This window comes from Exophiala oligosperma (assembly GCF_000835515.1).
Source record: "Exophiala oligosperma strain CBS 72588 unplaced genomic scaffold supercont1.6, whole genome shotgun sequence".
NCBI lineage: Eukaryota > Fungi > Ascomycota > Eurotiomycetes > Chaetothyriales > Herpotrichiellaceae > Exophiala > Exophiala oligosperma.
The window spans coordinates 1753313-1765864 of NW_015622823.1; the positions used below are offsets into that span (position 1 = coordinate 1753313).

At 50.6% G+C, this 12552-nt stretch overlaps 4 protein-coding genes across 4 annotated transcripts; 3 read left to right on the forward strand and 1 right to left on the reverse strand.

The window, feature by feature from the left end:
* The first annotated feature begins 121 nt into the window (after nucleotides 1-121).
* On the forward strand, nucleotides 122-2468 carry PV06_07058 (protoporphyrinogen oxidase). The gene is made up of 2 exons (XM_016408244.1): nucleotides 122-634; nucleotides 690-2468. Exons 1-2 carry the CDS (start codon nucleotides 245-247, stop codon nucleotides 2322-2324), a joined length of 2025 nt encoding a protein of 674 aa, XP_016261724.1. The 5' UTR covers nucleotides 122-244; the 3' UTR covers nucleotides 2325-2468.
* Nucleotides 2469-2650: 182 nt separating this feature from the next.
* PV06_07059 (uncharacterized protein) lies at nucleotides 2651-4468 on the reverse strand (the record flags this gene model as incomplete). Its single annotated transcript, XM_016408245.1, has 1 exon — nucleotides 2651-4468. One exon carries the CDS (start codon nucleotides 4466-4468, stop codon nucleotides 2846-2848), a length of 1623 nt encoding a protein of 540 aa, XP_016261725.1. The 3' UTR covers nucleotides 2651-2845.
* Nucleotides 4469-6400: 1932 nt separating this feature from the next.
* Nucleotides 6401-8856, forward strand: PV06_07060 (uncharacterized protein). The gene is made up of 5 exons (XM_016408246.1): nucleotides 6401-7455; nucleotides 7516-7768; nucleotides 7815-8113; nucleotides 8164-8389; nucleotides 8452-8856. The coding sequence occupies exons 1-5, from the start codon at nucleotides 7057-7059 to the stop codon at nucleotides 8595-8597; spliced, it is 1323 nt and encodes a 440-aa protein (XP_016261726.1). The 5' UTR covers nucleotides 6401-7056; the 3' UTR covers nucleotides 8598-8856.
* Nucleotides 8857-9358: 502 nt separating this feature from the next.
* On the forward strand, nucleotides 9359-10212 carry PV06_07061 (uncharacterized protein; the record flags this gene model as incomplete). Its single annotated transcript, XM_016408247.1, has 1 exon — nucleotides 9359-10212. A coding segment is annotated over one exon (854 nt), but the record flags the coding sequence as incomplete, so codon positions are not given.
* Nucleotides 10213-12552: the final 2340 nt, after the last annotated feature.

Below are 12552 nucleotides of genomic sequence, written 5' to 3' on the forward strand. Positions count from 1 at the left end.
CCTACGAGTCCTGTAATGCCTGGAATCTCTTCTCTCGGAAGAACATTTTCCCGACGGCGGCCACGAAAATGCAACGACTTCTCCGCAGGGCGATAATTACAGTACAGCTACTCCGTACTCAGTTCAAGTCCATGGACAATCGTTTCTACTGACTCTTTCGAGTCGATCTTCCTATTTATCAAGCTCTTAATTTCCTATCTTCGAGACCTGTCCCGCATGCACCGCGCGGTGTTGCGCCCTTGAGATGAGCTTGGGTGTGCACAATGCAGTGTACAGACATGCAGTGATCCGTCCAAGATGGCCTCGATCAAGGCATAGCCATTCTCTTCGCCATTTTACACCTACCTCGCGCTCGCGTTCCATTGATCCAGACCCTCCGATTCGAGAAACTCCAAACCCGAACGCCAGAAACATTGCTATACTTGGTGGTGGCGTGACCGGCCTCACGACCGCTTGGAATTTGACCAAGCGCATACCAGATGCGAAAATCACAATCTACGAAAGAAATGATGGACTTGGTGGGTGGGTTAACTCAGAGCAAGTCGAGGTGAAAGATGGGGAGGTGCTCTTCGAGTGGGGACCCAGGACTTTACGACCAGCTTTAACAGGTTCTGGAAGGGCCACGGTTGACTTGGTACTTGATCTTCAATGCGCCTCGGGAGTTCGCCAGCTGATCAGTTCTCTTCCAGCTATTAGACCTCGGCCTTTCGCAGCAAGTAATTGCCATTTCGAAACGAAGTCCCGCTGCGTTGAACAGATTCATATACTATCCCGATCACCTTGTGCTGATGCCCGGCCCTGTTCCAGGCATATGGGATGGGATTCAACGGCTGTGGTCGCTGTGGTCCGAACCAATACATGAGGGAGTTGTGTCTGGCCTCTTGGGGGAAACCTTTGTTTCACCCCGAAGTTCTATTCTTGAAGACGAGTCCGTGGGTCGTTTTCTGACACGAAGATTCGGTAAGAACATCGCAGACAACATAGCCTCAGCCTTCTTCCATGGTATCTACGCCGGCGATTTGTATCAGCTAAGCGCTCGTACCTTACTGTCCAGTGCGTGGTATCTGGAAGGTGATGAGCCGCGAAACGAACTCGGAGTTCTGGTGCAGATGGTACTTCAAGGACTCGGACGCGAGATGCTGATCCCTGGCAGGATGGCTAGGTATTTCATGATGGAACAACATGAACAGTCTGGCGAGTTCGAGCCAAAACGCGAGGCCTTGAAGTCTCTATTGAGAAGATCAAGTGTATACACATTCAAACGAGGGCTGGGTGAACTTACCACCTCGCTAGAATCTGCCTTGGCACAGAATCCCAATGTCAAGATGCTGACATCTTCACATGTGAAACGTGTCCAGTTCAATAGAGACGAAAAATATTTGCAGGTAGAATGTTCTCGTCAGCCTCAAGGCTTAGTGGACACCAAGTACGATTACGTGGTGTCCACTCTTGGGCCAAACACCATACGGGATTCCCTAAAAGAGACCGACGGCAGTGTCTCTTCAGCTTGCACGGACAGCAAAAGCGCCGTGAGCGTCATGGTTGTGAATCTTTACTACAGCAACCCAAGTTTGATCCCACCCTCACATGCAGGGTTTGGATATCTGATCCCACGTTCGGTGCCTTACGAACAGAACCCAGAGCGTGCTCTCGGCGTCATTTTCAGTTCTGAAACTTCTGGCAACTCGCGCGAAGCTCGAGAAGAGAAGCTGAGGTATATGATCGAATCATTGGAGTTGGAACAGGCTCAACAGAACAATGGCGGTGACTCCACAGGCGCAGAAACCAAGACCAAGAGAAGCAACGTCGACAACAAAACGGACAATAGCGTTGAGAAACCACGTAGTCATGTTGAGCAATTGCTGAAAGATTTTGAGCAGGAGCATGGTCAGGGTCAAGACACTGCCCCCGGCACCAAAATCACAGTCATGATGGGCGGCCACTGGTGGTCAGGCTGGAAGCCAGATGAACTTCCGGGCGAAGGTGAGGCCGTCGAAATGGCCCAAAGTCTACTCAAACGGCATCTTGGCATCAATGAAGTCCCCGAGGTCGCAAAGGCGCGCTTGAATCGCGACTGCATCCCTCAGTACACGGTCGGTTATCACGGCCGCATGAAGACGATCCACGAAGCTCTCGCCAGGGATTTCCAGGGACGACTCAAGGTTGCGGGGCCCTGGTGGCAAGGAGCGGTCGGGGTGAACGATTGTGTCCAAAAGGCCCGTGAGATAGCTTGGTCGATCGAGCATCAGTGGGACGATAAGACTGGATTGGAAGACGTGGTCAATGATCAAGATTACCATCGGAGCGATCCTGCTGCTGCGTGAGACCGGGGTGTCAGAAAGTTCGGTCTGTGTTATGAGATGACAACTGTAGCCAAAAAACCAGCTTGACAGCTGTTTGTGTAGTGTATATACCCTGATTAGACCATTGGCGAAAAGTAAATAGAAGTGAAATGCACTTTTAAAAATATATCTCTTGTTGTTGGTCCAGATTTGCTCTGTAGAGGGTTGGTTGTCCTACTACTAGATCCATTCTTACGATCGAGTCAGACACATAACGGTGGTCAGTGGGGTATTATGGCACGGTTTCATAAAAGAAGCCATTAGGAGTAGATGAGAAGAAGGCAAATTCCATCGAATTCGTGAACACCTGGCTATGTATGATAGTACCTGTGGTCCCACGTATCCGCACAACTTGGTACAATGGGTGTACGATGTACTCCGGCATCTCGTGGGTCATTTCCATTTGGTTTTCTCTACGGAGGAGGCATCTATTTTAGGGAGGATATAGGATACGGTGGACCCACTGGATACATATTCAAAGGACGGTTAAGTGATACTCCGTGTTAGGCAATCCAGAACCAAACTCTCTCCAACCAATTTCTGGGTCGTCTCTCGGGCCAGACGACGGCGTCGAGGGCGGCTTTTCCCGTACGTAAATCGGCCTCGGCGGGATCGACGAAACGTGATCGTTTCAGGATCTTCCAAAACAGGTAGAGCCCAAAGTAGATGGGGACACCGACGTAATCGGTGATGAAGGTTTGGTAGTCCCACTTGCCGGCGATGGAGTCGAAACCGTTGAAGAGGATGATGAGACCGAAAAACACCAAGGCGGCCCAACTCAGGTAGGGCTGATAGGGGGCTTTGAACACCAAGGTGTCGCGGTCGATGCCCTGCGCCTGCAGGGCGGCGTGGAAACGGAGGTAGGCGACATTGATACTGACCCAGGTGAAGAGTGTGGTGATGGTGACGAGGTTCTGGAACCACTGGAACACCGTGGCCGAGCCGGAAGAGCACGACATGTACGTCAAGAGGGCGAACGAGCAGGTGACGAGGACGCACCACAGGGGCACGCCCTGCTTGGTGCATCTCAACAAGAACCTCGGGGCTTGCCGGTTCTGCGCGAGCGCGTACAGGTACCGCGAGCCCGTGTACAGAAACGCGTTGGCCGACGAGGACGCAGAGGTCAGGATGACGGCGTTGATGATGGACGGTAGGGCCTTGATGTGCGCCCGCACGATGGCGATGACCCAGGGCGAGGCCGCGGCGCCCGCGGACCCGTTCTTGATGGCCGCCAGGAGCCGGTCGTCGTTGTAAGGGACCAAAACTCCAATGGCCAGCGTCCCCAGGACGTAGAAGAACAGGATACGCCAGAAGACGCGGCGGACCGCTTTGGGGATGTTGCGCCGCGGGTCTTCGGCCTCGCCAGCCGCGACCGCCACCATTTCCACGCCGCCGTACGAAAAGGCGGCGTTGACGAGCGTCGACCACAGACCCAAGAAGCGGCCGGTGTTGCCCCCGGCGATGTAGGGCTTCATGGCGCCCGGGTTGTGCCAGTACTGGAAACCTAGACGGTGTTGGCCGGGCACGCCGCCGACGTCTATGATGAGCGCGAGGATCAACAGCCCAATGATGGTGACGATCTTGATCGAGGCGAAGATGAATTCGGCCTCGCCATATACCGAGACGGCGAAGATGTTGAGTAGGAGAACCAAGACGATGGTGATGCTGATCCACGCCGCCACGTTAATGTCCTGTGCTCCATGCCAGTATTGAATGACGGTCGAGGCGGCCGAGATTTCTGCGCACAAGGTGATGGCGCAGTTGTACCAATTGTTCCAACCCACGGCGAAACCCATGGCGTCGTCGACGTACCTCGCGCAGAACTGAGGGATTGCGCCGGGGAGTGGTAGCCACGTCGCCATCTCGCCTAGAGACATCATCATCGCGAAGACGGCGAGACCAGTGAAGGTGTAGCCGAGGAGGACAGAAAGAGGTCCCGCGTGGGTAAAGGCTTTGCCGATACCGAGGAACAGGCCAGTACCGATGGTGCCGCCGAGAGCGATGAATTGGATGTGCCGTGACTTCAGACCGCGAGAGACGTAGCCGTATTCTTCGGCCGTCGCGATGTCGCCGTACATGTCGGTGGCTTCATTGATGCGAGAGCCTTGACGAACCTGGGCGGACATAGATAAACAGTTAGTAGGTCCGATCGAATACGCGAACATGTGCATAGCAAGGAACGGGCTAGACTTGCCTCGATTTTGTTGATGTTGATCTCATTCTCGTCGCCGTGGAGTGCAAGTTGGTCCGGCGACTCTGAACTCGTAGAGCCAATTCGGAAATCTGTGGTCTTCTCCATAGTTCACCCCCGAGTGTGTACTTCAATGATTGAGTTGTGGTGAGGATAAAAGGAAGAAAAGCTCGGGGTGTCTCGACACAGAGACACAGAAGGGGAAATAAATATGACGCAGGAACTGCCTGATGAGGATTGAGGTATCGTAGAAGCGACAGGGTCTGGCAGGTGGAGGGGGAAGCATATATGTAGAAGATGGCAACGTCTGGGGGGGAATGGTCCTACCCGGATCTGTGGTTGTACAGAGTGACAGCTGGCGTCAGGATTATCCGTGTAGCTGTTGACGTGAATGAGGTACGAGTAGTCATTTACCGTTGCTATTGCATGATGACTTCACTGGACAGCAGCCTTTCCGATTGACTGGAGCTGGCGGGGAGAGTTTGCCACTGTTACAACACTGGGAGATCCTCAGGAGAAACGGACAGTGAAGGCGGATAAGAGGAGCCCCGACCACAGGCAGGTAGCTTGTTATGGATTCAATGATAAACAGAACAGTCTGGCCGATGGTTGGCAGAGGTTCCAATAAAAGCAGACCAGGATATTGTACTCGTTGAGCGAGAAGGCTTAGAAGCTCGAGAAAAGTCGGTGATCGTGTAAGAGAGTGGAGACGCTGGTCGATGGGGTGGGAAAAGCGACCAGACCGTCTCCGGGTGATTCAAGGCGTTGGACGGAGCGAGTGAGAGTGCAGCATGCAACGGTGGCAATGCATGTAGTGTAATAGTGGGAGGCAACTGAACGAAGCCGACTCTCCAGTCATCTTCCTCGTTATCATCATTGTCACTCACGACTTTTATGGTGATGACATTGATGATTGGATGGATGTTTCTGGTCTGGAGATCGGTAGACAGCATCTTGGACAGGGGTCATCGACCGGGATCATCCTCTCTAGGCTCTCGTTTGTTGTGGCGTGTCACCAGGTGATACAGTACACAATGTTTCCACTCAACAACGTAGTTTCCTAAGGTCGTCTTGATTGAGCTTAAGTCTGTGTGTGTGTGTGTGTGTGTGTGTGTGTGTGTGTGTGAGGTAGCCTTGCAGATGGAACTCCTCGAATGACCGTTGTTCTTTGAAGCGAGTTCTTTCGCCGTATGAAGGGACTGTGGATCGACACAATACTGAGGATCACAAAACAGAAAATTACGGCACAGAGCCACTTTTGGGCACTTCTGGACGTCTCGACCTCGAGATAACTCGTACTACGTCTAAGTAAGGTAAATAAGCATCACATTGCCTACTACTACAATAATTTCGGGGCTCAGAAGACCGACCGAATCGTGCAAATCAAGACCACTTTCCTACCTGAGACTAGCGACGTATTTGGCCCCCACTTCAGCTCCTACGGCCACGACCCCTTGTGCATGAGTACCAGAAGACTCAACCTCCATCAGTTCAAGGCCTGCAACCTCGCTTGACAAACTACATCAATCTCTCATCGAAAAGATTCCCTTTCTTGATTAAATCTCTCACCAATGACACCGAGTTCAAGAAGGTCCGATCACGACACATTCCAGGGTCAATGACGCACTTGCAAGGGGTCTGGTCTCTCCCAATGGCCTTCATGCTCTTGTTTCCCATCCTGCGATGTCAAGCCGATATCTAGACGAGTACGCTCACAAGCCTAACGTGGACACCGCGTCCGAGATGATTTTGGCTGACTCAACAAGGTCCGAATGATGACCAGGTGGGTTTTAACACAAACAAATGCCGCAAGACCGCAACTCAAGAGCTTCTCGAATGTGGCAAAAGAAGGGCAAAACATCCATAAATCTGTATAATATTCGATCATTACTAGTACAGATTCATCCCTGTGGCCGATGCTGCACTAAAGTCATCCACCTCGCCAATCTAACTTATCCTCTCCATGCGATATTCGTGTGACCTTATCTCATGCATGTGGCTGTTCCCCTGGAATGCTGTCGGATATCTCGAGGTCACTGAAATGATCCATGCAATCAGTGAGCTTTCGTATATCTTCTCTTTCAAGAAATGGTTGGACAGGCGCTTCTGTTTCGGAAAAAGGCAACTCCGTTCGTATTCATTCTGGTCACTGCTATTCACAGTGGGTAAGTAGCTACAGAAACAGATACTCACTAGGATTTGACGACATCCAGGCAAGGACTTTCACCATTCACTGTGGGCAGCAAAGCGAACGAGGTGGCAATAATTTTGCCAAGTCGCGACTTGCAAACATGACGACCAAAGCTTGTGTATATAAGTAGTTCAACATCTGAGCAAACCATCACTACCAGATTCCTTTTTTTCACACCTTTCCTTAGTCCTCAATCTGCCTCAAAGCATGCCGAGAAAGGGATTGAATGTGACGGTTTCATTCAAACAGATGCAGTGGTACGACTCATACCCTTTTCACTGGGATAAAGAAACGCAAGCCCAGTTTTATTTGCCATCAAACTGCTAGCAGTCATGGCCGCAGAAACTACTTCTATTTCATCGCAGCCACCCTCACCCTCAAATCTTCCAACTCTGACACAAACGTCCGAGCCCTACTATCAAGATACCCAAGTACATAATCCACCTCCACACAAGCCAGCTTGCACCGAGGAAAGTGAGTCGTCCTTTCACACTTGGCTTTCGCTCGGCTGGGTCGATCATCGCGCTATGGATACAACTCCGCAAAAGCCTGTCCCCTGGACGACACCCGACAGTGAATCGCCTCCTCAGCTTCGGTATTACTCGGGAGTGACGGCGTTCAAGCACGGAGCGGGACAACTATCTCTCTTCTATGAGCTCGAAGGTGGGGGTATTATTGAGGAAGACGGACCAGACATCAGAGAGATTCGCAAGCACGAGGGTGGACTGAAGGTGAGACTCAAAGGAATCACCCTAACCCGCATCGCAAGGAGCTGACTTATGCCTCAACAGCAACTGAAGACTATGATGAAACCTGGTTTGGCAGCCGTATGCTTGGAATTTCCAAAGAATGCACGCGAGCTTGCTAGGCGACTATCTGGCTTTCGGCTGCGTCGGGATGGAGTAGATGTCGTTATTACTTGTGCACACTTCGCAACATGGCCCAGTATCCAGCAAGATTTCGATGAGAAAGCCCGAGCATTTACTGAAATGGAGAAACACCCAGTCATCGCACTGCAAGCTCGCATGGTTGATAAGGAGGACGGTACGTTTGAAATTGGTAGTCACACATAATACTGACTTCTACCAAGCGGATGACTACTCTAGACACGTGAAGCTCAACCTCCAACTCATCGCGATTCACCGTCCGTGGGATCTCGCCATCTTCCGCATCGTAGAAAAAACCGAAGACGATGAGGAAAAGCAGGTGATCAACTGGAACCAGATGCATTTCGTTACTCCAGAGGATCGAGGAAAGTTAGGCACAAAGGATTTGTGGTGGTCAGTGGGATACAATCTCAGTAACGACATGTCGAAGCTCCAGACCAGCTGGAAGGCGTTTTTCTTGCGACAACCCTCAAAGGTTCAAGCTGACATCTACCAAAAATACGTGCGTACAACCTGCTATGATGTCTTTCGAGGCTGACTCTATAATCACAGAAGTTCGACGCGACCACTACACCCAACCTGAAATTCCTTGCAGTCAGTCAGAGAACTGTCAGCTTCGGCACACTGGAGCAGTTCGCACCGACTGGAGAAGAAGAACAGACATATCAAGTGTCTATCAGTATAAGTGCTTGGTACGGTCGATCTGGCTCTATGGTTTGCACTCGTGAGAATGGTGGCGTCGATGGAAGAGAGAACCAGGTCTCTGTCCATGGCATCAGTAAGTTCACATTTTTCCCTTTTACTTTGTTAAAATTCAACGAACCTAACACAATTCCCCAGTCAAGGGAGGATCTACCAAAAGCGACTACAATGTGATGATACTATTCGAGGAGAACATGAAGAGCTGGCTCGACAAAGCTTTGAGCTTCCACCCAGACGAATCAGAACATCCGGTTGACTTCAGTGAGCGTTTCATCATGGCTTAGGACACTACGGACACGGTGAAGCTCCAGATAGTGACTTTGAGGGCATTGAGAGAGTTATATGCTAGCAGATCTGCAGTCTCTTGTGTATCGACGCAGAACTTTCTTTTCTTTTCTTGAGTATGTTAGCGAATGGTTCCCTGGGGAAGGCTTGTCACACGGTTGCCTCGGGTGAAAGGTCATTGTCTTGTACTTGCTTTTCAGTTGATAGATTCCGTCTATTATTTCCACTCCTCAAAGACGGCAATAACACAAATAATTGAACAACATGCTGTTGTTCTATAGCCATTGCGGCTTTTCCTTTCTTCTTTTCCGCTTGCCGGTCACGAGGCTCGTCACGTATCGTAGAAATGGCAACGATTCCCGAATGACAGTCTCAACGGGGTACAGCCGACAGTACGCATCAGGTACTGTCACAATATATCTATCCTTTGAGTCAGATAAAGACCATTGCGATGCCAATGCGGGATCCTGTCGAACCTCCGCGACACTTTCCTTATCGAGAGGAATCGATATACTAAGTACTCAGGTGTTTAGTATCTTGGCGAGTTTGTAGGAGTTTGAGAACCCCTTGATATCCCTGTTTACTCAGCCACCTGCCCCTTGATTCTCAATCTATTCAATACTGGTTTCTTTCATCTCCCTGCATCCCTATGGAGTTAATCTCACCTAACATAGGCTCATCTGTTCATGAATGATGTTCTGATTGAAAAAGTTGTCGCCTTGAAGGTACTGCCAAACCAGCCATCCTGCACCATCGTTCTGAATGACTTCGCGAGACACTCTCTTGAGCCTCGATCCTGGTCCTGAGGATGCACTGTACAGAATTCAACGAAGTGAGAACAATGTGAAGAGAGCCATCTACGTTCATGTCACGGACATTACCATCTTACCCGAGGAGTCGAGAACTGCAGAATACGAGCTCATTCGAGATCTGGGGAAACTGAAAGGATGGGGAGATGACAATTGGACGACCTTGACGCTCTACAAGACCATCAATGATGACCGTCATGGCGATGCCCAGATTCACTGTCTGTGGGACAATTTCAAGGCCCATGCCCTCTCCCATGAGCACATCCTCAAATCTTATCCACTCTTTAACATCTTCGACCTTCGTGTCATCAAAAGAAAAAACGATGCAGTCCAGTATGTTCATAACGGCTCTTCCTTTTGCTATCTCAAAATTGCAAGATTCGGATTCGAATTGCGATATATTAAGACCGAGCTCAGCGTCTACCATGATCTAGCGAGACTGAAGTCCAAGCTTGGTCCGCAATTATTGGGGTATGTTTTTGAAGGCGCGGAGAGAAGAATTGTAGGATTTTTGCTAGAAGAGGTATCTGGAAGGCCACCTGCATTGGGTGATCTGGAAGAGTGCAAGGCAGCTTTGCGAGAACTACATGGCTTGGGGATTATCCATGGTGATCCCAACAAATACAACATCATCATCACGAAACTTGGTGTCCGACTCATTGATTTCGAGAATGCCTGCAAGGCACCGGTCGACAATGGTGGTTCGAAACGCTGGGATGCCATGAAGGAGGAAGACATGCGAAAACTGGAGCTGGGTCTCGTGGATACTTCTAGCAACGGTCAGCCTTGGGACGACCCTGACTAAGTCGAGCTCAACTCAGGATCGCTTCGCCGTAACTTAACCACTTATTAGACATTTCCTGCATTTGCGGCCGGATTTTCCCTTTCCTTTATACTCCCAGACACCGCTGGCGCATTTTGTGTCCTCTTGGGCTGCATGCTTTGCGCATCTGACGAAGTTGCTGTTGACCGAGTGGCCACACGAGTGTCGAATCTGATACTGTGTGCACACGGCTGGTCGTGGAGGCATCTTGGTATCCATGTTCCAGTGAGTAACAAAATGGGTCTGGCGCAACTAGGATGGATGGATTGCATTACGGCTATGAGGATATCTGGTCCTTTAAGAAGTCCAGCTACTAGGCGGCAGCCTACCAAGGCAATACCCGGCCAGGAAGAGCCCAAAGTCTCACCGTTTGGCAATGGATGGTGCTGACCGCCTCGAATACGAGTTTGGTCTCGACAGATGCTCTGAACACACAGGGGGTATGCTTGTAAAGTCGCAGAGATAGGCCAAACGCGCCTCCACCACCAAAAATCAGGCGCAACAGGCTTGGCCTGGCCTAGCAGGACTGGTCTGAGAATGTTCTTCCGCCTCGACTGTGTCAATATGGCCCATCTGCGATAAAGTCATGTCTTCATACCCCCCTGTGTTCGTGTGTAACATGTTGCAAGAGATTTGTTAAATTCTTCAAAAGGGAAAAGAGAACCTGAATGAACCAACTAACGAGTCACAACGATTGCGGCTATGAGTCTTGATGCCTGGCTGACCCCTAAACGTCAAATGTCATGGGGCTGCTTTCTTTGGTACTGCCGCAAAGGTTGCAACTGACGCCCTGGCAGTGTAACCTCAACCACAGCTTCGTACGCCTCATTCACATCCATTGGCCCTGCCTGCTTGTGATTTCGTTTGTTTCCCCCTCAATTCTCGCCTTCACCTCCTCTCCATCGACGTCGAAGGCTGCTCGGGGACGTTGCAAATTAATATCAATGGTATCCGTTCCGATCAGGTGGGGAGTCCAAAACAAAGATCTCGTTTCATGTTAATTCATTTCCTTCTCTTTAGATGAGTACGCAGTTACCATGCCTGCGATTGTATCACTTATGACCATATTGGCTTTGGTGCTGTGCTAGGGCCAGTTGAAAGGACCAGGTGTACATCGTGTTGAGTACTGCATTTTGACCAGTACTAACCCCCCTGGAAGTGAAGGCCAAATAAGGCAGAAAAACTCTCACTGGGATCGATCATCGTGTTGATCGCGGTCGAAAACACCTTCGTGCAAAAGATACGAGCAGTCTGGGCTCTAAATACTCAAGGAACGGCGTCTTCTTGTACCGATTTAGTGACCGGTACAATCCCCGACTTGCGAAGAGCCGACATCTCGCTTGTTGAAAAGATGCACCATCGCTAGTCGTCGGAGGCGAAGACACTTTCAGGCTGCCATGAGCCCCAAATGCCCGCCCTGAGGCTCGGAGCCTTCAAAGATGACTAGGCCAGAGAATCGTCCACACAGCTAGCACCTTTCCCAGCTGTACTCATTCGGTTCTCAACCCTCGTGGTGCAACTGGACGCTCCGTGGGAAAGGCTGTTTGCCACAATCATGCGGTTCAACGATCGTTCTATTTTGCCGAAGTCGACTGATAATTTCCAAATACAACGGCGAAAAGATTGACCGCACAGATTTGCAGGCGAGTTGACACTTGCCGTGGTGGGCACCGCCCTACGAGTACTGCAGTCGATGCGAATTTAAACTGATTGTACGCGAGTCCACCAGTCTGTTGTACAGCACGAACAGACAATTCCATTGCGATCCCGCTGTGGAGCTTTAAACCCACACCATCAGGCTGCATGGATGTTTGCGAGTCCGCAAACCTGGGACCCAATCAGAGGATCAAAGACGAGGAGGAACCAGCGAAAGTGCCTCCTCCATAAAGCCATCCGGGGAACCCCAGAACAGGCCTGGATCAAGACTAACCAAGTCTCCCGGGGGTGCTAAAGGGACATCCACTAGTCGACCTCTCGTAACAAGGGCGTTTTTGCATTCTCACACGAACTTTCCTTTCGTTTATTTAATCATCTTACAGCTCCCGCTCCATTTCCTGGCTTCTCTCTCTCTCGTTCTCTCTTCCTCGTGCCATTTTGGTTGATCCCAGGAGCTGCCCTATTCTGAGTCAGTCAAACATCATGGCAGGGACAGTCGATCGGGTCATGTCGTTGGACATCCAAGATGCCAGCAGTGCAAAAGAAGCAGCCATCTCAGAGGCAGCAGTACATATTGAGGGAAGTGCGGGCTCCTTTGCCGCCAACGGACCCGTTGGTCCCGATGGGAAACCTTTGCAATTCGAAAATGGTCGACCTGTCGTCAGT